The following is a 24,728-nucleotide window of genomic DNA, read 5'->3' on the forward strand; positions in this document are numbered from 1 at the left end:
GGTCTGACTGTCTGTCTGCAGTCCAGGTCTGGTTCTGGATCTTTCTGCACACTGTGGACAGGAGGAGTCTCCTGATGAAGCAGACTGGTCCCAGTATGAGGTGATGCACTGTCTGCAGAACCAGTGTCCACAGCTGGTAGAGACTGGATCCTTCAGGACGTCCTGACACAAAGAACAGCAGGACAGCTGCTTGTCCACAGAAACAGCCCTCCTCTTCCTCTCTCTGTGGACATGAACACATTCTTTATGTCACATGACATTAGTGGAGGCCAACCAACAGCTCACAAGCTGCATGCAGCTCTTTCCCCACATAAACAGTCCAGACTGTCAGTATTTACACACTTACACAGTTTCTGTTCTTCAGGCTCTGAGATTCAACACATTCAATGTGAAATAAAATAATATATAGTAAGATTACAAGAGTTCAACAGTAATTAGACAGGGACAACAATGTGCCAGCAAAGGCAGAGAAGAAGAAGAAGACTGCAAGCTAGTAAACATGGATGTAAACAATGTAGGATTTAAAATAAATGTTTGATGAGGAGGGAAGTGGATTCAACACATTAGTTAGACCACTAGGAGACACACAATGTGTTTTTGTAAGTAAGTCAATGTGAACATGACTTTAGTCTGTTAACAAGAAAACTCCACAGGCTCCTTTAAGCTACTCTGAGCCATTAAAAGTCAGGAAAAATAAGCAGGAGGAAACTGAGCCAAACAGAAAAGTCCACTAGTGAAAAATAACAGACTGCTGCTCTTTTGTGTTGTGCTGCTGAACAGAGAACTCTGCTAAATATCTTCATAATGCATCTTTTCAGTAGTGTTTCTCTCTCTCTGTTTCTGCTATAGTCTCTCTCCCTCTGTGTGAGTGTGATACAACAGTTTGACACATTTGACTTTTCCCAAACGTTAAATGTCAGACTCAGTTTCCTCTGCTGCAGTGGTCAGTCTGCAGTGATAAATCAGCTGCAGCAGGTTGTTTCTATACATTTACATGACCTCCTCCCATATTTAGTGTCTTTGAACAGAAACATGTTAAGATATAGTTAGGGCTGAACAATATATCGTTATCGTATCTATATCTAGATACGTGCAAGATATTAATATCGCAAAAAGCGACAATATGGATTATATCAAATGTGGACATTAAGGCTGCACAATTAAGCGGATTTTAATCGCAATCTCGATTTTGGCTTCCCACGATCAAATTAATGTGATCGAGCAATATTGAAAATGCGTCCTCTGTCCATAAAGCACTCTGCATCAAAGCTTTTTTCCACTACACTGTCTGATCGTGTGCCTGCATGAGCCAATCAGATCTGCTCCCTGCACCGCGCAGCCTGAAGTTTCTTGAATGAAGTCTGAAAGAGTAACATGTGAATCAGCAGCGGGTGAGAAGCTTGTCCCTCGAAGTGGATCATCATTCTTTGTTTGAAAATATTTTTGGTTTTAAGGCAAAGAGTGCTGGTGAGTTGTGTCAGCGCCAAAAAGCAACTCAACTAACTTATTCAACCACGTGATGCGATTTGTTTAATAAGAAGCAACACAGATCTATCAGGACGCTGTGCTCTCACACCCGCTGCATTGATAGTCACACACACATACACACACGCAGTTACTCTCTAGCGTGCTCTTGCTTGCTCGTTTACTCCAGATTCCGGGAGATTGGATCTCATTATTACCAATTTATTTTAATGTAGAGATTTGCACATTAAGGAGCATGAGGAGCAATGTGGATGTGAAAGCATTTACATTTATGACAATAAATATATTTTTTGTCATTAAAATCAATGAATAATCATGATATTAATCGGGATCTCAATATTGATCAAAATAATCGTGATTATCATTTTGGCCATAATCGTGCTGTCCTAGTAGACATATAAGGGATATATGACGAGACGCTATCTTCTTTCATGCTGATTAAATAGTTAAATGAGTGAGTGAAGTTGTGACAACTCTCCACCTGTATGTCTGTGTCTGCTGCAGGGCGGGTTTAGCTCCGCCCCACTGAGAGAGAGGAGAGATTAGCAGCTAACGTTAGCCTCTGCTGGAGTTTGCTGTCATTTCTCGTCTTGCTGCTGTTCAATGCAGGAATACTACTACTTTATTCCTCCTCTCTGTTCTGCTGCAGGAATACTACTACTTTATTCCTCCTCTCTCTTCAATGCAGGAATACTACTACTTTATTCCTCCTCTCTGTTCTGCTGCAGGAATACTACTACTTTATTCCACTGTTCTGTATAAAGGTCCGGACACTGAATGGAGGACACAGTTGCTCCGTCAGTAAGCGGCTACAGGACGCTGTTGTGTTAGCTGTGGTGGAGCGAGTTAGAGAGTGAATGAAGAGAGGGAGCGCTGACAGTCAGAAAGTCGGTAAATCAGATTAATAAAACGTTATTTTCTGATAGTTTCACAGCGGTTATGTTCAACATCACTAATAAACTTCCCCACACACCTGCACTCAACCCTGCAGCTCAGCCTCAAACCTCTGAATCTGAAACGCTGGCGTGCTAGCTTAATGAGAGATCTTCTTTATTTCCATCTGTAAAATAAATCAACTCTGATCCTGAACCACTTCTAAGTCATCTAGAGTTAGTTTAGTTATTTGAAAAAAACACAATGTATAAAAAGATATGTTTGGTTTAATAAGTCCAATAAGGACTTAAAGGACATTTATTTTTATAGATATAATATTAATGTTGCTCTCAGTACACCAGAACGATGCATTTGACTTAAAAAATGTACATGCCCCCCAAGTGTTTCTCAAGTGGCCATACCCTAACTTTATGATGAGTGCAAAATGAGTGTTATTATTATTATGCTGTTTTGTCTAAGAATGCTTAATTTTCACGGTTGCTACACCTTAAATTTCAAACAAGTGTGAAATTATAGTTATATCGTATATCATATCGATATCTAGATATTTGGCTGCCTACATTTACAGGCTACTAAGCCCTTACACCACTGAGTGGTCACTTAGGTCATCCAACCAAAACCTGTTGGTCATGCTGTGTGTTAAACTAAAACCAAAGACCACTGAGCTTTTTCTGCTCGGGGACCCAAAACTAAACAATCTGACCTCTGTAACTTAACCTGTATTAAATATTGGTTCAAACAACTAATAAATATTTCAGAACATCAATCAAACACTCTTTCTACTAAATGAAAGATATAAACAAAGAAATAATGCAGTCAATGCTCAAAGAACTAAATATTAGAGACAGAATTTTTACAAATTTACAGAATTATAAAACAAATATTGTCGTAATGTAGATTATCAAATGATATTAAACTGAATCATCTTCAGGTCAGTTTACAGTAGAAACAGTCTCTTACTTTGTGTCTGAGGGTCCAGGTTCATTACTGAAGACTAGAGGAGGATCTTTAGACTGGTCACTCTTCATAGACAGACAGCTGGATATTACAGACTCTGCTCCGTCCTCCTCTTCCTCCTCTTTCTTCATCTTCTGGAGTCTGAGAGGTAAACCAGTAACACTGGAGACACACACACATACACAGTATAATAAACCCAGTCCTTCTTATTAGTTTACATGACTTTAACTACAACCATGTGTGTTTTCTAGTCATCACAAAGAGAAACTTTGACTCTGGTTTAAATCCAACAAACAGACTTCAGATAAACATGTGTGTGCTTCTTAACTGTGACTTCTCTCTATTTAGAGGCAGCAGTGAGTCACGTTACATCGCTGTGAGGACGCACAAACCAGGAAAACAACAACAGGAAACAACGTTTCAACAACTCAAACTCATCATTTCATATTGTTCTGACACACTTTAATCAACTAAACAATTAATGTGATAAATAATCATCATATTGATCAATAATGACAGTAATCATTATTTACAGTCCTGATATTAACACTCACCTGCCTCAGACTTGCTGTTTTCCTCCTTCTGCTCTACTGACTGTGAAATGGCGTCTGACTGAATACTTTCAAAAGCCTGTTCCTGCCTGTTTGTTCCCTTTTCTTTACTGGAAGTCATGTGAGTGTGAGTGTGTGTGTGTGTGTGTGTGTGTGTGTGTGTGTGTGTGTGTGTGTGTGTGTGTGTGTGTGTGTGTGTGCGTGTGTCCGTGTGTTGTGGGAACTCGTCTCTCCTTTGGTGATTTTGAATTTCTAATATTAATAATGTATTCAGTGACCACCTGTAATCACCAAAATTACAATATTTTAATGGTTTTACACATCAGGTCTTCTCAGGACAGGAAGTATGGATCCTGAATGTGATCATAAAGACGAGAGGAAGAAACAAACTAAACTAAGATAAGACCTGACCTGAGGTGACCTCTGACCTTTCTGTGTGTCTCTGTCCTCTCAGGGGTTTTGAAGCAGGTGATCCTGGAGGACAGCAGCTCTTCAGTGGACGTTTGGACTGATGTGGCGTCTCTTTGCTCCGAGCTGAACCGTTCTTATCGCGCCCATAAAACAGGCAAAATAGTGAGAGAAGAAGGATGTAAACACAGGACACTGCTCTCCACTTCACTAGTGTGCATTAAGTATAAAATGACATACAGTTCAACCAAATCTCTGTGACAGTCTCAAATACAAACACAGGGATAACAGTCAAGACAACAGCAGTTTACACAGTGACCAAGTTAGCTTGAAACTCTTCAGCAACATAAACAAATAAAAATCTTTCTCTCATAATGACAACCAATGACAAAAGAACAATTATCTACAACATGTCGCTACGTTTAAATTGTTTTCTGTATGATAATTACAGAAAGTTTCTTGTGATAATTACCTTAAAATGGGCAAAATAGTGAGATAACAAGGATGATAACAGGACACTGCTCTCCACTTCACTGGTGTATTGAGGTAGAGAAGCGCCCCCCCTACTGGAGCTCTAAGGCATTACTAACTAATCGACGCACAATCAACCTGGAATCTGTCAACCATCTGTCACTTATTTGTATTACCTGAAATAATAACTGTCACTATAACCAAGATGATAATAAATTGTGCTATTGTAACCCCCGTCTATCCGGCTCAACCTCAGCAGACTGAAGAGACCACTCAACAACCTTTCTCTCTGTTGAATAAGAAAAAAGAAAAAAGAAAACAACATGGCCGGTGGTGACTATCTGCTGTACAGCTCCTTGCTCACATCTGCGGTCGTCAAGGGCAACAGCGACCAACTGACTGACACCGTTAGTAACCACTTAAAAATGTAAATTACAGTACAATTAAACACTTCTGCACTATTTACAAACTGCCATGAACCCATTTTCTAGTTTTATATAAAATAACAATTACAATTAAATAACAATAATAATTCAACAATATTGCGCAAAGGCCCCTTTTGAAATTACTACCTATATTTCACATCAGAAAAAAAAACCAAACAAGACAGAAAATACAAACATACCTGTTGAATAATAAATAAATAAAACACATTAACGGCTGGTGGTGAAAATCTGCTGTACAGCTCTTTGTCCTACACATTATAAATGAATAAAATAAACACACTGAAGCAGTCGCCATATTAGCATTTTACTTCTCAAACTGTACTGCGCGAGACACAACGGTTAATAACGGCTAACGGCTAACGGACTCAGCAAGCTAGCGCAGCTTCACTCAAAGAAAAGACAGAAATAATAAATAATAAACAATAAAACCGCGACACAGGGATAGTCAAACAAACATGACAGGACAACTCAAATAAAATAACATGTTCTTAGTTTATATAAAGGCAGTTTCATAGATTAATATCTGATTAAATCACGGAGCAGTTACAGTACATACCAAAGCTGCGGTTGTCAACGGCAACAGGGTCAAACTGACTTACTTTTACCGCCACTGGCCAAAGGAGGAAACTGAATTTAAACAAATAAAAGGAGCCTTGCATAGATAAACACAAAATATTAACTTTTTTCACAAGAAAGTGAGAATTAAAAAAAACCTAAATATTGCTTGTAAATAAAATAAATAATAAAGGAATATAAAAATACATTTTGACGGACTTCATTAATCTATAACAACCAGCTGTTACACTATGAAAATGCATCACAACAAATATAACTTTACTCTGAAAGGTATTAATAGTTTCCTGTAAATAACTGAACCTGAAAGTTCCTCCTACAGAAACAAAGATCAGCAGCAGTGTCAGCTGGTAAAACCTGGTTCTTCTTTTGTTTGTGTAAGAAAGACAGTTAAAAACACACGTGCTGTTAGTTGTAGAAAAGCTAAAAGAAGCTTTAAAGAAGTTAACAATTGTTCAAGTGTGTGTTAAACCAGCAGTCAGGTGTCCATATGAACAATAAAAGAGATTTTCCTCTCTGTAATCATTCCTCCTGTTCATACTGACTGTGGATGAACAGTGTTTCCTGTTGAGCTGTGGTGGAAGAATAATAACAAAAAGACTTTGCTACTAAAAACACTGTAACGCTGAAACATATCTAGTCGAAGCTTCATATTAGCTTCACATCAACTTTTAAATCCATGTTTACACAGAAGGACTGTGGATTTAGTCCTCCATCACTTCCATTGTTAACATTATGAAGGGATCTTCTAATGGTCAGTATGAACAGGAGGAATCATTACAGACAGAAAAACACTTACATGTTCATTTGGGCTCCTGACTGTTAGTTTCAGTAATAGTGAACCTGTCCTCTGAACACTATCTGTGCAGCTTTAGGGCAGAAATGTTTCCCTAAAACACCCAGAGATCCTTCTATGAACCTTTTTAGATGTGCAGGATTCAGAAGTGAAGGTGATCCAGCAGCATCCACAGCAGGAACACCTTACATAGACGCTTCATGATGGGATTTACCTTTAACTTGGTTCATTATGTAGAGTTAGAAGTTGTGTCCCTTCAGTCAGTGGGTTTGTGTTAATCAGCAGCTCCTGCAGTGGTTCATATGTGAGTAGATAAGTGTTGGTAACAGATGACAGATTTAAAAGTTGATGTGAAGCTTATATGAGGCTTCAGTTTATATGAGGATGCTCTGGTTGACTATATTTCATTGAGAACTTTCCCTGTTGGACAGCAGATGTATCCTCCTTCACTGTAAAGTTTATTCTCAGTGTTTCTACATGAGTGTGTGAAGCCAAGTTGACAGACAGACGAGGAGGCGGACATTTCTTCGTCTAGAAGCTTTATTGATAATTGTTTACATCTCACAATGCATTCCACAAACACGGCTCCCAACTGGAAGCTTTTTATCGTCACAATTGAAGTATGAAGTTTTATCATTCACAATTATACTTGCATAACAAACAAATGCTTGAAGGTTTCCCAAAAGTCACATCAAGTTGCAACTTTATTAAGATATCAGCTCCACAGACAGTATGGTTATTTTTTTCTTTAAATCCCATTTCTTTTTTTTCTTTTTTTTTTTAATGTTTTATCTGATGTGGATGAATGTAAACGTGTTTTCCTTCCAGAGTTTTTCATCACTAGACAGCTGCAATGACATGGAAATAACGACTTTTATGTAATTAATGTTTTATTTGTCTGGCAAAGGTTTTCTAGATGTTTCTAGCTAGAGTTACTCAGAAGCGATGAAGTTTTTAAATGGTAGAACAACCCCCACCCCCCCTTTCCCTTCCCTCCCTTCCCTCCCGCCACCGCCGCCTCATCAGGAGTCATAGACGTCATTCTCAAATCCGTCATTCGTTGCATCGAGGCGAAACCATGCAGCAGGTTACCGAGGAAACGAGCTCGAAGCTTGAGGGACACGACGGTATTTCAGTAAAACAGTAAAATCACAAAATACTTCTAAACTCAGTAATCATACCGAAAAAAAGGAAAAGAAAGAAAGATACAAATGAGGTGCTGTTTGCGGCTCGCTCGTCTTTCTCAGAAACAGCAGCGACAAGACGAAGAAACACAAAAAATGTCTGCGCTCGGCTCGACGGCGGGAAAATAAACTCGAAATGACAAAAACACCCTGAAGGCGGGCGTGGAGAGGGAACGCTCATTGGAAATGTGTTTCTGTGAGTTTAACAGAAACTAACATTTCAAATCTGTATTAAAAAAAAAAAAGTTGGGGAGACGTAAATCATCAGCTCTGTTTCGTGAAGCTCGGTGCTGAACTCCGACCGGCTTCCAACTTTTCCAGAAAACACATCAAAAAAAGAAAAAAGAAAAAAAAAGGAATTCTGAACTGGAAAAAAAGTGTTTTTATTATTTTGACAAATAAAGTTAGAAGGGCTGCGTCCACGCCAGACCCCTCCTCTCCTCCTCCTCATCCAACCCTCCCCTGCCCCTCCCCCACCCATGCACACCCTTTCCTCCTATCCAACCATCTTCCTCTCAGGACTTCCTGAATCCAAACTCTGACACGTCGTCACTTCACTCCGCCTTGCGTTTCATCCCCGGCACCTTCGCCTGGATCCTACAAGACAGAGAAAAAGGAGAAGATTAATTAAAGAAAGACATTAAAAGATGCAGCTGACTGTAAACTAACACTTAGTTCTCATTTTTTATATTTGACATATTTGATCTGCTTCAGTTTTCATTTGCTCAACACACAAATCTGAAATTTATACTGTTTTATAATGTCATACTGTTTTTTGAATAATTTTGCATGTGAGTAGATATTAGTGGTGTGTCATTAAAACCAAATAATCGAATAATATTTGGCGGGTACCAACTTCGACCTTTGTGCTGTTGACTCAAAACAAGAGTTCAAGAGTTGAGCTGTGTAGTCTACTATGAAGGCCTCAATAACAGCTAATATAGAGCAATTCTCACTTTCAGCCACTAGGGGGAGATCTAAGCTTCTTGAGTTGAAGTAGAGTCTGACAGAGTGAATGTTTACTGCTGCTCTCGGCTACTTTGACTCGGTAGTAAGTTCTCCTGCTAGCTAGCTGACTGGAGGGAACATGATGCGGACGAAAGCACACAAAAGTCCAGCGTGGTTTAAAACCTTCCAGAAAGTAAAGGATAATGTTGGCAGGTGTGAAATATGTGGAGCAGAGTTGAGCTATGGTGGTTTCACATGGTTGTGGTTCATGACGGGGAGAAAGAAATCCACCCTGTTATATTTTTAGGGGTCTGTACATACATAATATACATGATCTTGGACAGTGTAGCACACATTTAATATCTTTCCCCCATGTTTTATAAAACAATCTACTTACTTTCCAACAACGTCTTTGACCTGGTTGTTGACCAGACCCACGTAGTGGTCGATCTGAGTCTGTAAACACACACACACACACACTAGGATTAATGTCTGCAGGTGGGATAGACGCTCAACACTCAGCTTCCCTAAATACTGTAATTCTACATATTAGAAGTCATCTCTCACTACAAATGTTCACATAGCATGAATCCTGATGGACAGAAGCTGTTAAACTACATCAATCAGAATTACATGTTATAACATAAATCTGTGAAAGTATGACCCAGGATTATTTACTATTATATTAGCTTATTTCCACAGCGTCCAAACAGTATATAACAATAATTCTGTGTGATATAATTACATAAAACACAACCTGAACCAGGAGAAGCTGCAGAAAATATACAGATGGATTAAACAGTTTCAGAATAATGAATTGAAGTTTGATGGAAAAAGGCTGTTGTGATTTTATAAAGATATAATATCTAAACTCTACACAGAGCATGGTGCATCATGGGTACTCACCTGGTGTTTCTCATAGACGATCGGGCAGCTGAACACTCCAACCACGCCTGAGAGAGAAGAAGAATTTTACCTCCAAACGTCCACAAAAACTCAGATTACAATTTAACTCACTGTTAATAATTATATAACTGTCTTCTCTCATATTATTTTTATTATGGCATCAGTTTAATGGTTATATTTGAGCCATGTCATTTCTTCATTTGACCACTAGATGGAGCCAAAGTAGAATATATTAAACAGGCTTTTTAAATGAACTGTCTTTATTATCTGAAACTATACTTTAATGCAGAGGACTAGATGCCATTAAAGCCCAGAGCATTACAGGAAATGACAGCTTCATTTCCAAACATGTGACTCACTCAGAATAACGATGGTGAGCCCGTTGAACAAGGCACCAACGTAGGTCAGGATCCACATCAGCACAGCAAACTGCAAAAACAGACAAAGATTAAAAAACATTAAAAACTGAGTATATATTGTTAGATTTAAGGTATAAAAAGATGACAGTGGTGTTGGGCAGGAAGATATAAACAGATATGAGATTAGAAGTTCTTAAGGACGATCTTTTTATGGACAGAGACGGTAACCAAGCAGCTCTGGATCAATACAGTTAAAAGAGATTCCCCCTCTGCAGTCATCAGTGCAGCTCATTGCTTTATTCAGTCATGAATCTGTTGCAGCAGCTCGTCTCCTGCAGAGCTTCGTCTAAAAATAAACCAAAGACTCAAAGAGTAAATCTAAAAACGATCAGACTGTCGGTTTCTCTCTTTACGAACCATAAACACCGACATAAATATCTCAACACATCCACAGATCAGCCGGACGTAAATAAAACATCCTTAGATCTACAATTACAGACACTCTCATCTCCTCATGTGCTTATTTTCTCCATTAATCACTCAAAAAAGGCTTCTACTGTTTATCGGAGCCCACAGTGATTCGTTTGAACTGCTACTTTTTGTCTGACTAACAAAGAAAACATTCAGAAATGTCAATTTACTGTCACAAACGACAAAGAAAAGCAGCTAAATATCATGTTTTATAAACTGGAAGTGGAGAAAAAACTTGTAATTAATCAATAATCAAGTCTCCTCACAGACTAAATGTTCTTTTGATCAACTGCACCTTTTATTTAACCAAAATATATTCAGTTTACCGACAAATATTTGGCTTTTTTCTTTAAAACAATAAGCTAAAAGATGAAAAGATGATCAAAATAGTTGCCAATTCATTTTTCTGTCAACTGACTAACTGATTAATCAACTAATCATTGCCTCAAACTCAAAGTTATTCAGTTTAAAATGATATAAAAAACAAAAAGAAACAAAAAAAGCCAATTGATTGTCGAAATAGTTGCTGATTTTCTGTCAGTTAACTAATTGATTAAATGACAAAGTTTCCAGGTTTTTGAGTCTTACTTGGTTTTGATCATTTAATCTCCCTGTATGTATATATATAAAGTTATATAAATTATTATTATTATATATGATCAGAACAATGGATCAAGTCTTCAAACTGCCCTAATCTAAGTTTATATGTTTAAACACATAACTGGGCCTTTTAAATGCTGCTACTGTTTGTTTCAGCGATAAAATAACTGACATAAAATCATAAATTAAATTATGAAAATTAGCTCCCAGGTTATAAAACAATAAACGAGGTTATAAAAAAATGTGCTCAGTGACGGGTGAACAATGAATGGAGCTATAACTCATGTTTCATTTATAAAAACTATCTGTGAAACCTTCTATAAAGATATTCAGTTTAAATGATAGAAAGCGTTTAAGCAGCTGGAACTAGAGGAATGTTTCATGGTTTAAAAACAATCACTTATCAAAATGGTCAGTAATTCATTTTCTAGAGATTTAATAATTAATGAATCGACTCCTTTATTTAACGCAGTAAATCGATTGAGTGATTGATGATGATGCTGCTCCTTCGTCCTCATGATTACAATTAAAGTCTGTGTAAAGTAAGAATAAATATGTGTTCTGAGTTTGACATACCACAGAAAAGTGTGTTGTTAACCACCCTGCCAAATTTGAATGATTAAAAAAATCACCAAATATATGAAATTAGGCTTCAAAGTTGTGTAATAGTCTGCCTCTTTCTCTTCTCTCAAACGCTGTGGGAGTGCCCGCCGAGTCCGCTGAAGCCCCGCCCCCTACCAAGTGTCACCTGTCAATCAAAGTCACCACCTCTACCAGAAACATGGACGCTAGGTCTGAGAGCTTTCTGCTGCTAACTCAGCTTCTAGCTCGGTGGCTAACTCGGCGGCTAGATCAGCGGCTAACTATATTTATGACCTATTTAATGTGTTTAGAAGAAAATGTCCGAATTCACTTTACACAGTCTTTAATATTCATAATATAAATGAGGATAAAACGGTGATGATAATGTTCAAAGTGGTCATAAATGGTAAAAACACTCCAAACTCCACTTCAATACTTAGATTTGTTTGTTATTCTTTTGTCTTTGTAAAAACCCTGAAGCAGTTTTAATATGAAAGCTCTCAGTGTTGGAATATAACGTGACATATGACAGGCTGTTTGACACTTTAATGACCTGCTGGTTGTAAATTATCTCACAAGTTAATCAGAGGAAAACTAAAACATCCCAAAACACATCCAGACACACACGCCTGTTATCGTCTGACAGACATTTTAACATTCCTGAGGCGCAGACTTGGTCCTGATTGGATTAAATGAATCCGACTGTTTTGACCCTCTAAGGGAGTCGGTCCTGTGTGCAGCTCTGTATTTGGACTGCTGGACGGAGGGCGAGAGGTGCAGCGAGGTGTCGACAGCCCTCCGACAGCTGCAGCGCTCTGAATGTCTGTCATCTGTTACCAACACTGATCTACTCACATATGAACCACTGCAGGAGCTGCTGATTAACACAAACCTACTGACTGAAAGGACAACTTCTAACTCTACATAATGAACCAAGTTAAAGGTAAATCCCAACATGAAGCGTCTATGTAAGGTGTTCCTGCTGTGGATGCTAAACATGGAGTTAAAAGTTGATCTGAAGCTAATATGAAGCTTCAGCGTCCGAATGTGTCAAATCTGTAGAAGGAAGGAAGGAAGAGGAGGAAAGAAAGAAAAGAGGAAGATGAGGAAAGACAAAGAAAAGGGAGGAAGATGAGGAAAGAAAGAAAGAGGAGGAAGATGAGGAAAGAAAGAAAAGGGAGGAAAATGAGGAAAGAAAGAAGAGGAGGAAGATGAGGAAAGAAAGAAATAAGAGGAGGAAAGAAAGAGGAGGAAGATGAGGAAAGAAAGAAAGAAAGAGGAGGAAGATGAGGAAAGAAAGAAAAAGAAAGAAAGAAAGAAAGAGGAAGATGAGGAAAGAAAGAAAGAAAGAGGAGGAAGATGAGGAAAGAAAGAAAAAGAAAGAAAGAAAGAAAGAGGAAGATGAGGAAAGAAAGAAAGAAAGAGGAGGAAGATGAGGAAAGAAAGAAAAAGAAAGAAAGAAAGAAAGAAAGAAAAGAGAGGAAGATGAGGAAAGACAAAGAAAAGGGAGGAAGATGAGGAAAGAAAGAACGAGGAGGAAGATGAGGAAAGAAAGAAAAGGGAGGAAAATGAGGAAAGAAAGAAGAGGAGGAAGATGAGGAAAGAAAGAAATAAGAGGAGGAAAGAAAGAGGAGGAAGATGAGGAAAGAAAGAAAGAAAGAGGAGGAAGATGAGGAAAGAAAGAAAAAGAAAGAAAGAAAGAAAGAGGAAGATGAGGAAAGAAAGAAAGAAAAGGGAGGAAGATGAGGAAAGAAAGAAAGAAAGAAAGGAGGAGGAAGATGAGGAAAGAAAGATGGAAAGAAAGAAAGAAAGGAGGAGGAAGGTGAGGAAAGAAAGAAAGAAAGAAAGAAAGAAAGAAAGAAAGAAAGAATATCATTTGGTATGACTAACTCAGACTGCTGAAGCTCAATAGAAGCTGATCATCTACTTTATAATGATCCTCCATCACTTTACACTGAAAGCACAACTCGTCCTTTAACTGAATTAGTCAGTTTAGAATCAGGTTGGTTGTTTTCTGAGTTTCTTCTTCTTCTCTTTCAGCAGCGATCGTCTCTTTCTGTTATATATTGGATCATTTCTGGGTCCAGTTGGTTCTCACCTTGATGGAGTCGACCAGGTCCTCGACCAGGAACAGGCGCCTCAGCTCACCCATGGTCTTGTTGAGTCTGGCCAGAACAATGTCGCTGTACTTGTGGACCATGTCCTCAGACAGCGCCACCTCCTTGTCCAGGTACTGCCTGAGAGGGTTCAACACAAGAGGACACGAGGATCAGACTTCATGTATAAGGGTCAGTGATGTTTATTAGTGTCCATGTGGTTAAGTTTAAATTTAAAGGGTTAAAATGTGGAAATAAATGTATGAATAACTTGCACACATTCTTTTTTTGTGGACCCAGCATCAAATTTCTGCTTTTAATCCATTCTGAGAGAATATATTAGAGGATTATGGCAAAAATGTCTAAGTGGTGTAACCATAAAAACTTTGTACCAAATAATTCAACTTGCTTAAAAACAGTAAATTGTCAATAAAACACCATATCAACTAGTTTGGCATGATCTTACATTATAACTTTATATTAAATAAAGGTAATGGAATACAATTGTTCTAAATATTACATTTACTCTTCATACTGACTATTAAAAGATGCCTTTTAAAACTAGTTTTTAAGATGTTTAAGGTCTTTTTCTGTATTCATCCATTTATAAAACAATTATTAAAACAATACAATCTTAATTACACATTGATCCAGTTTTCTCTTATTGATCTTTTTTAAATATATTTATTATATTGAACTGGGCGTAACTTGGACGTCCATGATGTCTTGCTGCTACGGAGCCGCTGAGTTCAGTCTGAATTTATCTCCAATAAAACCAACTAAAATACTAAATGTACATTTTAACAAACCTGATTCTGCTTTTAAAACTAGTTTTAACTGATTTATGAATTCATCATCTTTCCAACACTTATTAGTCACTGACCCATGATCAGATACAACTGAACTGAGGCTAAATATTCATCATAATATTTGAGGGCAGGGTAAGAACGAGGGAATCCAGCTTTCTTTTCTGCAGTTTTCATTCTTCTTACTGAGGTTATAAACCTTGTAAATGTGTATAAATCAGCTCGTAATGTGAGCGACTCTGACTTCACTTTCCTCGGCTTACAGAACGTTAATCTGAGCTAATTGGCCTGTAAAGAGCTGCGAGGTCCAACTCAGTAAGAAGGTTTAGTTCGGCGGCCAGGAAGAAGGATGAACGATCACACACACAAACAAACAGGAAGTGGAAGAGGAAAGGTTTACAGCATCATACTGAATACATATCAAACATACACTGATCTATAAATAAACCTTTTTTATCTTATAGTAAGCGACTATGTTTCCTGTAATAAGTGATTCTGTATTTTTATTGTCATTCTCTTATTTCTATTCTTGGTGTTTGGTGGCGAGGGGACAATGTATTCAAGAGTAAAAAGCTTCAAATTTGGACTATATCGTTAGAAATATGTCATATGTATGAATAACCTGAAAAGGAGAAAATATCTAATCAGGTGTCTCCAGCTTAAAATCAATCAGGTTATTGATCATTCTGTGACGCAAATCACATCAACTAATATCAGTTATTTTTGGGGGGTTTTCAGTTCAACCAATCAATACGTATATATATTTATTTATTCACTTTAAAACCCAATAATATCAAACTCAGATATATTATCATTTAACACCAAAATTACTCTTGTTCCCAATGTTTCTATTTTTCTACTAGTTTTTTTATTACCATTGTTTATTTATTGTTCTTTATTCTTTCTATTGATGCTTTTTGTTTTTTTGATATATCCACTTTGCTGCTGTAATAATGTAAGTTTCTCCACTATGAGACGACAAAACTCAACTTTAATGATTGATTTTATATCCTAGACTAAAACAAGTGCTTTATTCCTAAATGTGTTATTATTAATATACATTATTATCACTTTAGAGCTTTTTTATTAGTCAAATGTCTCAAACCTGAACCTTGCAGCCTTCTCACAAATGAAAAGCTGATCATTTTGGGACCTTAGTGATCCGCTCATCTTGCTGGTACTCACTTGAATGGATGTCCCTCATCTGACTTCTGGATGGCCTGCAGGATGCCTTTGTATATCCTGAAGCAGATGGTGACGGACAGCAGAGCCAGGCCGATGTAGGAGCAGACGCTGACGATGCTGCACACCGTCAGAGAGAGCAACAGCAGCAGGATGGCGCCGAACACCACGCCTGTGCTCTTCACATCCCGCCAGTAGAGGAGATCCACCACTGCAGGAGGAAGAGGAGGAGGAGGAAGAGTTAGTGTCGATCATCAGGACGACAGAGGGCAGTGAGCTCCTGTTTAGTATTTTAAATTAAACAAATGTTGGACAGAATGATTTGATATATTTAATGTTTTTAACTTTTCTAACCTCAACAGAACTGCTCAAAGAATGAATAATTGATTTTATTGGTATTTAAGTTGATTAATAGTTCAAATAACTAGTTTGATTGGATTGTGCTGTTACTATTATAGCAGCCAATAACTGAATTAACTGATGACTATGTCCACTGGTTTTCAGCAGAAACAGGAAGTCAACACAACTCTGACATATTATCATCTTTTAAGTTGATTTAACTTGTTGTCAATCAGTTGCTTATATTTACATCCAGCAACATAAACCTCCTGTTGATAGATTCAATAATTACTGGTGGAGTTCCTCAGGGTTATATTTATGGTCTCTTATAGTTTCAATCTGGTTAAAGATGTTTATAATCATGTTTTTGTCCACTTTTTTGGAGCTAAGCATATTATAGTAAAGTTGCAGCCAGACAGCTACACAATTAAGCTGAAACTCAACTATAGAAGATATGTTATAAAAACATATATATTATAGATGCTTAAAGCTGCAGATAATTCTCTGTAGGATCATCACTACGAGCCACGACCAACATATTACACACTGACCAATCAGACATTTATTAAAGATATTGATTCATTTCTTATTTTGCATGAATCTAACGTGATGAGCCTAAAACACTAAATCTGCTTATTTTACATCTGTTGTTGCTTAATAAACACAATGAGTTCATTCAAAGTTAAGATCAAATCAGTTTCGGGTCCAAACAGAAAGTTAAAGAAATGTTATCTTATGTTAAAATGTCCTCAGGAGGAAATTTACTTCAGACGGTTTCTGACACGATTAACGACTGAAACTAGTGTCAAATGTTCTGTTTCAGTTGTGCAGTCGTCACATGAGCATCTTTAGCTCTGCTGGGGTCAGAGGTCACAGACTCTCTCTACAAAACCCTGCAGGATGAAACTCAGTGCAGCAGCTTCTGACTCATCAATCTTCATCTGTTTGTTTCTCCTTTTCTATCCTGACGGCACAAAGACGACCTTCAAGTGAAGCTTTATTACTCTGCACAAAACATCCCAAAGTACTGTCAATGTTATGAACCAACACTGGAACTCATTTACTGCGACGTCCAGGTTTACATAAACAGTATTTCATATTATAAAAGTACCACAGAGAAAAATCTGCAGCTCTGTAATGGGTGCTGCAGCTCTGTAATGGGTGCTGCAGCTCTGTATTGGGTGCTGCAGCTCTGTAATGGGTGCTACAGCTCTGTAATGGGTGCTACAGCTCTGTAATGGGTGCTACAGCTCTGCATTGGGTGCTACAGCTCTGTAATGGGTGCTACAGATCTGAAATGGTTGCTACAGCTCTGTAATGGGTGCTACAGCTCTGCATTGGGTGCTGCAGCTCTGTAATGGGTGCTACAGCTCTGTAATGGGTGCTACAGCTCTGCATTGGGTGCTACAGCTCTGCATTGGGTGCAGCAGCTCTGTAATGGGTGCAGCAGCTCTGTAATGGGTGCTACAGCTCTGTAATGGGTGCTACAGCTCTGCATTGGGTGCTACAGCTCTGCATTGGGTGCAGCAGCTCTGTAATGGGTGCAGCAGCTCTGTAATGGGTGCAGCAGCTCTGTAATGGGGTGCTGCAGCTCTGTATTGGTGCAGCAGCTCTGTAATGGGTGCTACAGCTCTGTAATGGGTGCTGCAGCTCTGTAATGGGTGCTGCAGCTCTGTAATGGGTGCTACAGCTCTGTAATGGGTGCTACAGCTCTGTAATGGGTGCTGCAGCTCTGTAATGGGTGCTGCAGCTCTGTAATGGGTGCTACAGCTCTGCATTGGGTGCTACAGCTCTGTAATGGGTGCTACAGCTCTGTAATGGGGTGCTGCAGCTCTGTATTGGGTGTAAAAGCTCTGTATTTGGGTGCTGCAGCTCTGTAATGGGTGCTGCAGCTCTTGTATTTGGGTGCTCTTCCCTATCTAAGGACGTAGATATTCGGGTGGTGGTGAGATGATGGGTGGCGGTGGGGGGGGTTGGACTCTCCTGGGGGGGACAGCTGAGCTTCCTGACCCGAGCTGAGCTCCCAGCACACTTATGTTTCAGCGGAGGATTCCTGGCAGGTCAGCGGACAATATTAGACGTGAAGGAGTCCTGCAGCGCTGACGTCGCTCACAGCTGATACGTGATGTACCCAACGACAGTGCACGCTGGAATCTGACAGTTTAATGTTTCTGTCTCCGTCATCAAGCAGCTATACAGCTACACAGGACGCAACTCAACAATTAAAACATGCATCAACTATAAATAATGAACTGGAGCTTGTTCACTGTCTTTCTAACAGAAGAAGCAAACTGCGGCTTTAAGTGTGCAAACAATAAAGAGTCAAATGTCTGAAATACGTCCACAGATAAAAGTGTTTGCTGATAAGAAAAGCAGCTTTAAAATGCAAACTGAGGCTGCAGCTGATGTTCAGCTCAGCACCAGACCGACCGACTGGCCTCTGAACGTTTTGGCAGCCGACTCAAATATTCCTGAAAACGGCTTAACGGGCAATAAATGAGCTTATGTGGCTGAAAACCTCGAATCAGATTTCCTGCAACAAGTTGGACAAATCCGACTGACTGCTGGACACCTGTTCAATCAACTATTCATCATTTATCTTTATAGACAAAAGCACAATATTCTCTGTTTGAAGCTACAGTGCAGAGAACCAAGCACACATCTAGTCTTTCTACCCAATGAACCAATCAACAAACCTTTTACACATTTAAATGTTAAATGCCAACTACTTGCTGGTTTCTTCTAATCAAATGTAAAGATTTCCAGCTTTTCTTCGTCACATACGATGACAAAGCTGCAACTAAGTATTTTCATTATTGATGAGTCTGCCTGTCACCTTTACATTTTGAGGCTGCACCTTATTGGGGATATTTTAATAGAACTTCTGATATACAAACTTCATTCAGGCTTCACCAAAGAAAGTTCACTAAAGATGCACTTTGAAACCTTTTCATAGTCAAAGTATGAAACACATCAATAAAAAGCATTAGTAATTATAGAGCCTAGAAACATTTACCAAGAGCAGTTTGAAACGATGTCAATTCACTCAAATTCATTTCACATTAAACTAATTGCTGGTTAATCAGCAGCAGAGAGACATGAATGCATGAACAACACATGATGATATACAACAATAAAACCAACTGTGTTTAAACATCAGACTGTATAATCATCTCCTCTGTTGCTTGGTAACCGTTCTGCACAGTTAACGTCCATATAAGGACATTTATATTTAAACTTTCAGAGGGAGATTCTCTTTTTACCCTGAAGCCTCCCAGTCTGACCAGTCTGACCAGCTCCACTGGTGCAGACGCAGTTTAAAGCCTTGCTCAAAGGCACCTCAGTGCTGGTGATGAGGAAGAGACACCTAGATTTATCCTGCAGGGCTGGGCAAAATCAAATATCACGATATTTTAGATCAAATACCTCGATATCGATATCGTAGAGATGATTGTCGATGCTTTCACTAAATATTTAAGTGGATATAATGACGAAGTGAATAAAAGGTAAATAACAGAACAGCTAGAACAGTCTGATAAGTTCAGATAATTACATATTTTACTGTAATGCTGCATTTAAAACCAGGAAAAGACAACTGATGACATATCGCAATATTACGATATCTAGCCTCATATCACGACATCAATATAATATCAGGTCTGCAGGTTGAACTAGCAACCATTTACTAACCTTTAAGTCACCACAATAAACTATAATTAACTACAAACTATTACATTAAACGTGAACTCATATACACATAAAATCCAAGATATACTAAATATTGTTCAAATTATTTGTGGAAATGTTTACTTATAGGTGCAAATGAGAGATAACTAGAAACAGCCCAGTAAATATAAAGTACTGCAGTTTTACATTATACTAAACTATAAATCAGACTGTTTGGATATTTAAGACTCTTAACTAATTAATCACAAACATCATTTTCTGGAAGCTTCGTGTTATTTTTTTTTAAATGGAACATGTGGGCGTTAGCATGTTAGCTGACAGCTAGCCGCTCCCATGTTATCAGATGGCTCGGCATGCTAACACGAGGAGGAGGAGGAAGAGGAGGTCCAAATGTGGCCGTCGGGCTACTTATGGTAGCAGGAGGCTAAAAATAGACCGTATCAAAGCGAGCTAAACCCGGGTAACTAATGTCAGTTCCCTCGGTGTGTTTTAACCTCCAGCCTCCTCCGGTTCTTCAACACCGACTCTAGCTGTTTAAGTATCCGCCTGACAAGCTCCCTTCCCCGGCGTGACCTCCGCCGGCGGCCCGGTCCTCCCTGCAGCTTCCCCGGTCCTCCCCGCACCTTCCCCGGCGTGAACCTGGCCGAGTTCCCGGTGCTCATGCAAATATACAACCGGTTATAAACGCGACATAACGTGTTGTTGTGTTTGCGGAAGGTTGTTTAAAGAAGAGACGGTCGGTAAATAAAAGATTATAAACCAGACTAACCCTGTTTGGCGTCCATCTTGAACCTCCACTAAAAGCAGCAGCTCAGAGGCGGAGCGCCTGACGACGTGAGAGAGAAAGAGAGGGAGGAGGGAGGGAGAGAGAGAAAGGGAGGAGGGAGGGAGCGAAAGAGGGAGGGAGGGAGGGAGAGAGAGAAAGGGAGGAGGGAGGGAGAGGAGGGAGGGAGGGAGAAAGAAAGGGAGGGAGGGAGAGAGAGAGGGAGGGAGAGAGAGAAAGAGAGGGAGGAGGGAGGGAGAGAGAGAAAAGGGAGGAGGGAGGGAGAGAGAGGGAGAGAAAGTGAGGGAGGAGGGAGAGATAGAAAAGAAGAGAGAGAGAGAGGAAAGGAGAGACAGACAGAAAGAAAAGAGAAAAGGAGAGAGAGAAAGAGAGGCGCAAATCTGTCTCTCAGGACGTTAATCATCACACAGGAGTCTGATTAAGTTCTGAGTTGGAAGAAATACTACAAATACAGCAACGTAGAGTAGTACTGCATTAAAATACTACTGCAGTAAAAGTACTGCAGTATTATAGTGATGTAGTATGCAGTATTACAGTAAAAGTACTGCAGTATTATGAGCGATGTAGTATGCAGTATTACAGTAAAAGTACTGCAGTATTATAGTGATGTAGTATGCAGTATTACAGTAAAGTAGTGGTTTGGTCCTCTGACTGATATATTATTATTATGACATCATTAGATTATTAATAGTGAAGCATCAGTGTTAGAGCAGCATGTTACTGTTGTAGCTGCTGGAGGTGGAGCTAGTTTACACTACTTTATATACAGTTAGCTAGTTTAGTCCAGTGGTTCCCAACCTAGGGGTGGGGCCCCTCCAAAGGGTCAAAGCTCGACTGTACTGCAGTAAAGTACTTGAGTAAATGTACTTTGTAACTTTGCAGTACTGAATGGATTTAAGTTTTGAAAGCTTCTTTTCAGCATCAGATTCCCTCTTAGTGTTTCCTGTTGAGCTGTGGTGTAACCATAGTAACACAAAGACTTTGCTACTAAAAACACTGTAACGTTGAAACATAGAAGATGAAGATTTGACTCATTCAGCAACTGAAGCTTCATATTAGCTTCAGATCAACTTTTAAATCCATGTTTCCACAGAAGGAGGACTGTGGGTTTAGTCCTCCATCACTTCCATTGTAAACATGATGAAGGATCTTCTAATGGTCAGTATGAACACTAGTAGTAGACTGTACAGTAAACTCCAGTTTGATCTTCTCCATATAAAGTTTGTTTTAACTTCTGAGCTCAGTCGAGACTCTAATGATGCTGCACAGTGTTCAAAGTTCAGCCAAGTCACGCTGACATGCATGTGTGTGAAAGGCCGTCGATTATCATGAAGAAATGGATTTTCTAAGTAGGATTATGACAACAGGAGCAGGAGGAGGAGCAGGAGCAGGAGCAGGAGGAGGAGGAGGAAGGTTGCATAACCAGGCTGTAAAAGGACAACTGGCTCTATAGACGTCAAGATTCAAACCCTCTACCCACTGAACTAAAGAAATGGATCAGAAGATGTGGAAGTTTGTTGGGTTTTTTTAATCCATGCAAGAAACTACGAACTGTCCAAAAACCATCAGGACTAATCATAGACTGTATATAAGAAATGGACGTAACATCCGTAACATCCGTGACGTCACCCATTGTTTTGTGGACTGCTGCTCGGAGGCCAATAGTATTGGATCTGAGCAACGCCATCTTGAACATTTCAGGTGCATGCTGGGAAAAATAAAAACATGATTCTACTTATATGGGCATCAGGAGGAGCATGAGGCGCCCTCCTGAACCTGTGAACCAATCAACCTGTCAATCACCACGTAGCCACGCCCTAATGCATACCCTGCTTTATCGTCACATATAAAATCAGGGAGGCCAAAATGTCCCAAATGAACATCATACTGCATTGAAGAAGGCTTTAAACTAGCGATTGAGACCATAAACACATTTTGAAAACGTTTACTGAGGTTAGAAATCAAGTGAGAAGTTGGTGAATTCTCCATTGACTTGTATAGAGACGGAAGTCCTTTTGACACCAAAACGGTCGCCCCCTGGTGGCCTTTTGATAGAATGCAGTTTTAAGTTACTTCCGCGTTGGCCTCATTTCAGAGGACAGGAACTCCCCGCCTGGGACTAATTAATTAGTTGCAGCCTTAATATCATAATTAGTATCTTTAGGAAAATCAGCTGTAATCAGGCCTGATGGTTTTTGGACAGCTTGTAGTTCCTTATATGCATTTATATTTAAAAACATCACCACATCTCAATCTATTTCTTCCGTTCAGCAGGTCGAGTAAAGTTATAATTTGAGCTGGGCGATATGGACAAAATCAAATATCATGATTATTCTTGACCAAATACCTTGATATCAATATTACAACACTAATGTAGAGATGACTGTCGATGCTTGTGGATATAATGACAAAGTGAATAAAAGGTAAATAACAGAACAGCTGGAACAGTCTGGTCAGTTCAGATAATTACATATTTTACTGTAATGCTGCATTAAAAAGAAACACTGATGACATATCACGATATCTAGCCGCATATCACGATATCATATAATATGGATATATTGCCCAGCCCTAGTTATAATTATATATTATTTGAAGGGTTATTATGTAATGATTTTACTGGTTCGGCCCAGTTTAAAATGAGTTTAAAGTGATTTCTGAGCATCACAGACATTACTTTCATTATCAGCTCATCCTTCATCTAAAACAAAGTGAGAAAATACTGGACGCCCAAGGTGGCGAGGTCAGGGTTGTGTCTCATCATCACTGCAGCAGCGTGATGAAGATGATGATGATGATGAGTCATTCTGCTGGAGAATAAGGTCAAAAAAGACAATAATGATGCTCGTTCCTGAAGATAGATTACATCCTGCGCAGCCATGAAGTTTAGTTATTTCACTACTGCTGCAAACTACATAGTCTGTAACACACACACACACACACACACACACAGCGAATAGAGCTGAGTCACGTTGCGTCACACATAGACGCTGCTCGACTTGCAGGCATCGAGATGTGTGAAGCAGCTTCGTTCAAGTCGATCAGTGGCTCACTCGTTAGTGGAAACCCTCGATATGAAGCACACACACACACACACGCACACACACACACACACACACACACACACACAGCACAAAGGCCTCAGTGTGGAGATGTGAGGCGACACATGACCATCAGCAGACAGATAACATACGTACACACACACACACAGGATCCCTGAACTCTAACAACTTCATTTTACTTTGATAATCAATTAATTTATTATCAGCAGCAATGAGTTGAACTATTTTAATTATATATTAAGTTGTTTGTGTGTTTTTTTTGAAAGAAGAAAAATGTCCAAATTCTGATTCCAGCTTCTAAAATGTGAATATTTTCTGGTTTATTTAGGCTTCATTTAAACAGTTAATTCATTGATTGGCTTTAAAAAAAACAACAAAAAAAACAGCAGCTCTGCAGGTTCATTAAGAGCTTAAATAAAAAGTAAAATCCAGGATTATTGGTGCCTGTAAACTGTTATTAAACTGAACAACATAATTTAGCGCTGTTATAAAGTTATTAATCAAGTAATTAAAGTGTGATTTCTCTCAATCAGTCGATATAAACTGAAACTGACCATAAAATAGTTTACTTTCATTTATGAGAAGGAAAAGAAACAATATGAGCAAAACTTGAGAAGCTGCAAACCATGAAATGTTTTAAAAAAGTGACTTAAAAAGGATTCAACAAAGACCAAAAATGACCAATAACTCAGTTTCCGCCGTGTGACATCACAGATTCTCCGTTTTTAACCCTGAAAACGTGACACATCTCATTCCTGAACATATTAACCCTCATTTATCACAGCTCTGCTTCCTGACTCTCTGCCAGCTCATTAGCATATCCACCGGCTCACTGACCAATCACTACGCTGCCAGCTGATGTCACCGGGGCTCACCCAGTCCCTCCTCCTCTTCCTCCTCCCTCCCTCCTCTTCCTCCTCCCTACTGTCTACCTTTGGTCACACTGAGCTGACTGGCTGTCTGTCCAAAGGTCTTCTCTCTGCCACAAAATGTCCCCGAAGACGCCCGACAAAAACCTGCAATCATTTCCCCCCCCCACCCCCCACCCCGAGTCCTCAGAGGAAGAGTCACAGTCACAACGTCTCCATGCATTAATACAACATAAACTTCACCTCTGAATCCTGCAGCTTCCTCTTTACAT

At 39.2% G+C, this 24,728-nt stretch overlaps 3 protein-coding genes and 1 pseudogene across 7 annotated transcripts in view; 1 reads left to right on the forward strand and 3 right to left on the reverse strand.

Moving 5' to 3' along the window:
* The window catches only part of LOC133991874 (protein NLRC3-like), a 29,645-nt pseudogene extending 25,637 nt beyond the window's left edge, over positions 1-4,008 (reverse strand).
* The window catches only part of LOC133991890 (uncharacterized), a 527,851-nt gene that overhangs the window by 132,286 nt on the left and 370,837 nt on the right, over positions 1-24,728 (forward strand). The gene's annotated exons all lie outside the window — the stretch shown is intronic.
* The window catches only part of LOC133991866 (NACHT, LRR and PYD domains-containing protein 14-like), a 721,507-nt gene that overhangs the window by 30,755 nt on the left and 666,024 nt on the right, over positions 1-24,728 (reverse strand). The window lies entirely within an intron of this gene.
* LOC133991869 (reticulon-4-like) overlaps positions 7,104-24,728 on the reverse strand; it is a 37,749-nt gene continuing 20,124 nt past the window's right edge. For 4 of the 5 annotated variants that reach the window (XM_062430462.1, XM_062430460.1, XM_062430461.1 and 1 more), the window contains 6 exons: positions 15,719-15,926; positions 13,730-13,868; positions 9,979-10,048; positions 9,620-9,666; positions 9,111-9,169; positions 7,104-8,362 (listed from right to left, as the gene is read on the reverse strand). In XM_062430462.1, the coding sequence (XP_062286446.1) occupies positions 8,320-8,362; positions 9,111-9,169; positions 9,620-9,666; positions 9,979-10,048; positions 13,730-13,868; positions 15,719-15,926 (566 nt within the window). In that variant the 3' untranslated portion in view covers positions 7,104-8,319. Of the gene's footprint in view, positions 8,363-9,110; positions 9,170-9,619; positions 9,667-9,978; positions 10,049-13,729; positions 13,869-15,718; positions 15,927-20,510; positions 20,602-24,728 lie in introns of those variants that run through there. The other variant, XM_062430464.1, reaches the window with a different exon arrangement.

Source organism: Scomber scombrus, chromosome 12 (assembly GCF_963691925.1).
Source record: "Scomber scombrus chromosome 12, fScoSco1.1, whole genome shotgun sequence".
Classification (NCBI taxonomy): domain Eukaryota; kingdom Metazoa; phylum Chordata; class Actinopteri; order Scombriformes; family Scombridae; genus Scomber; species Scomber scombrus.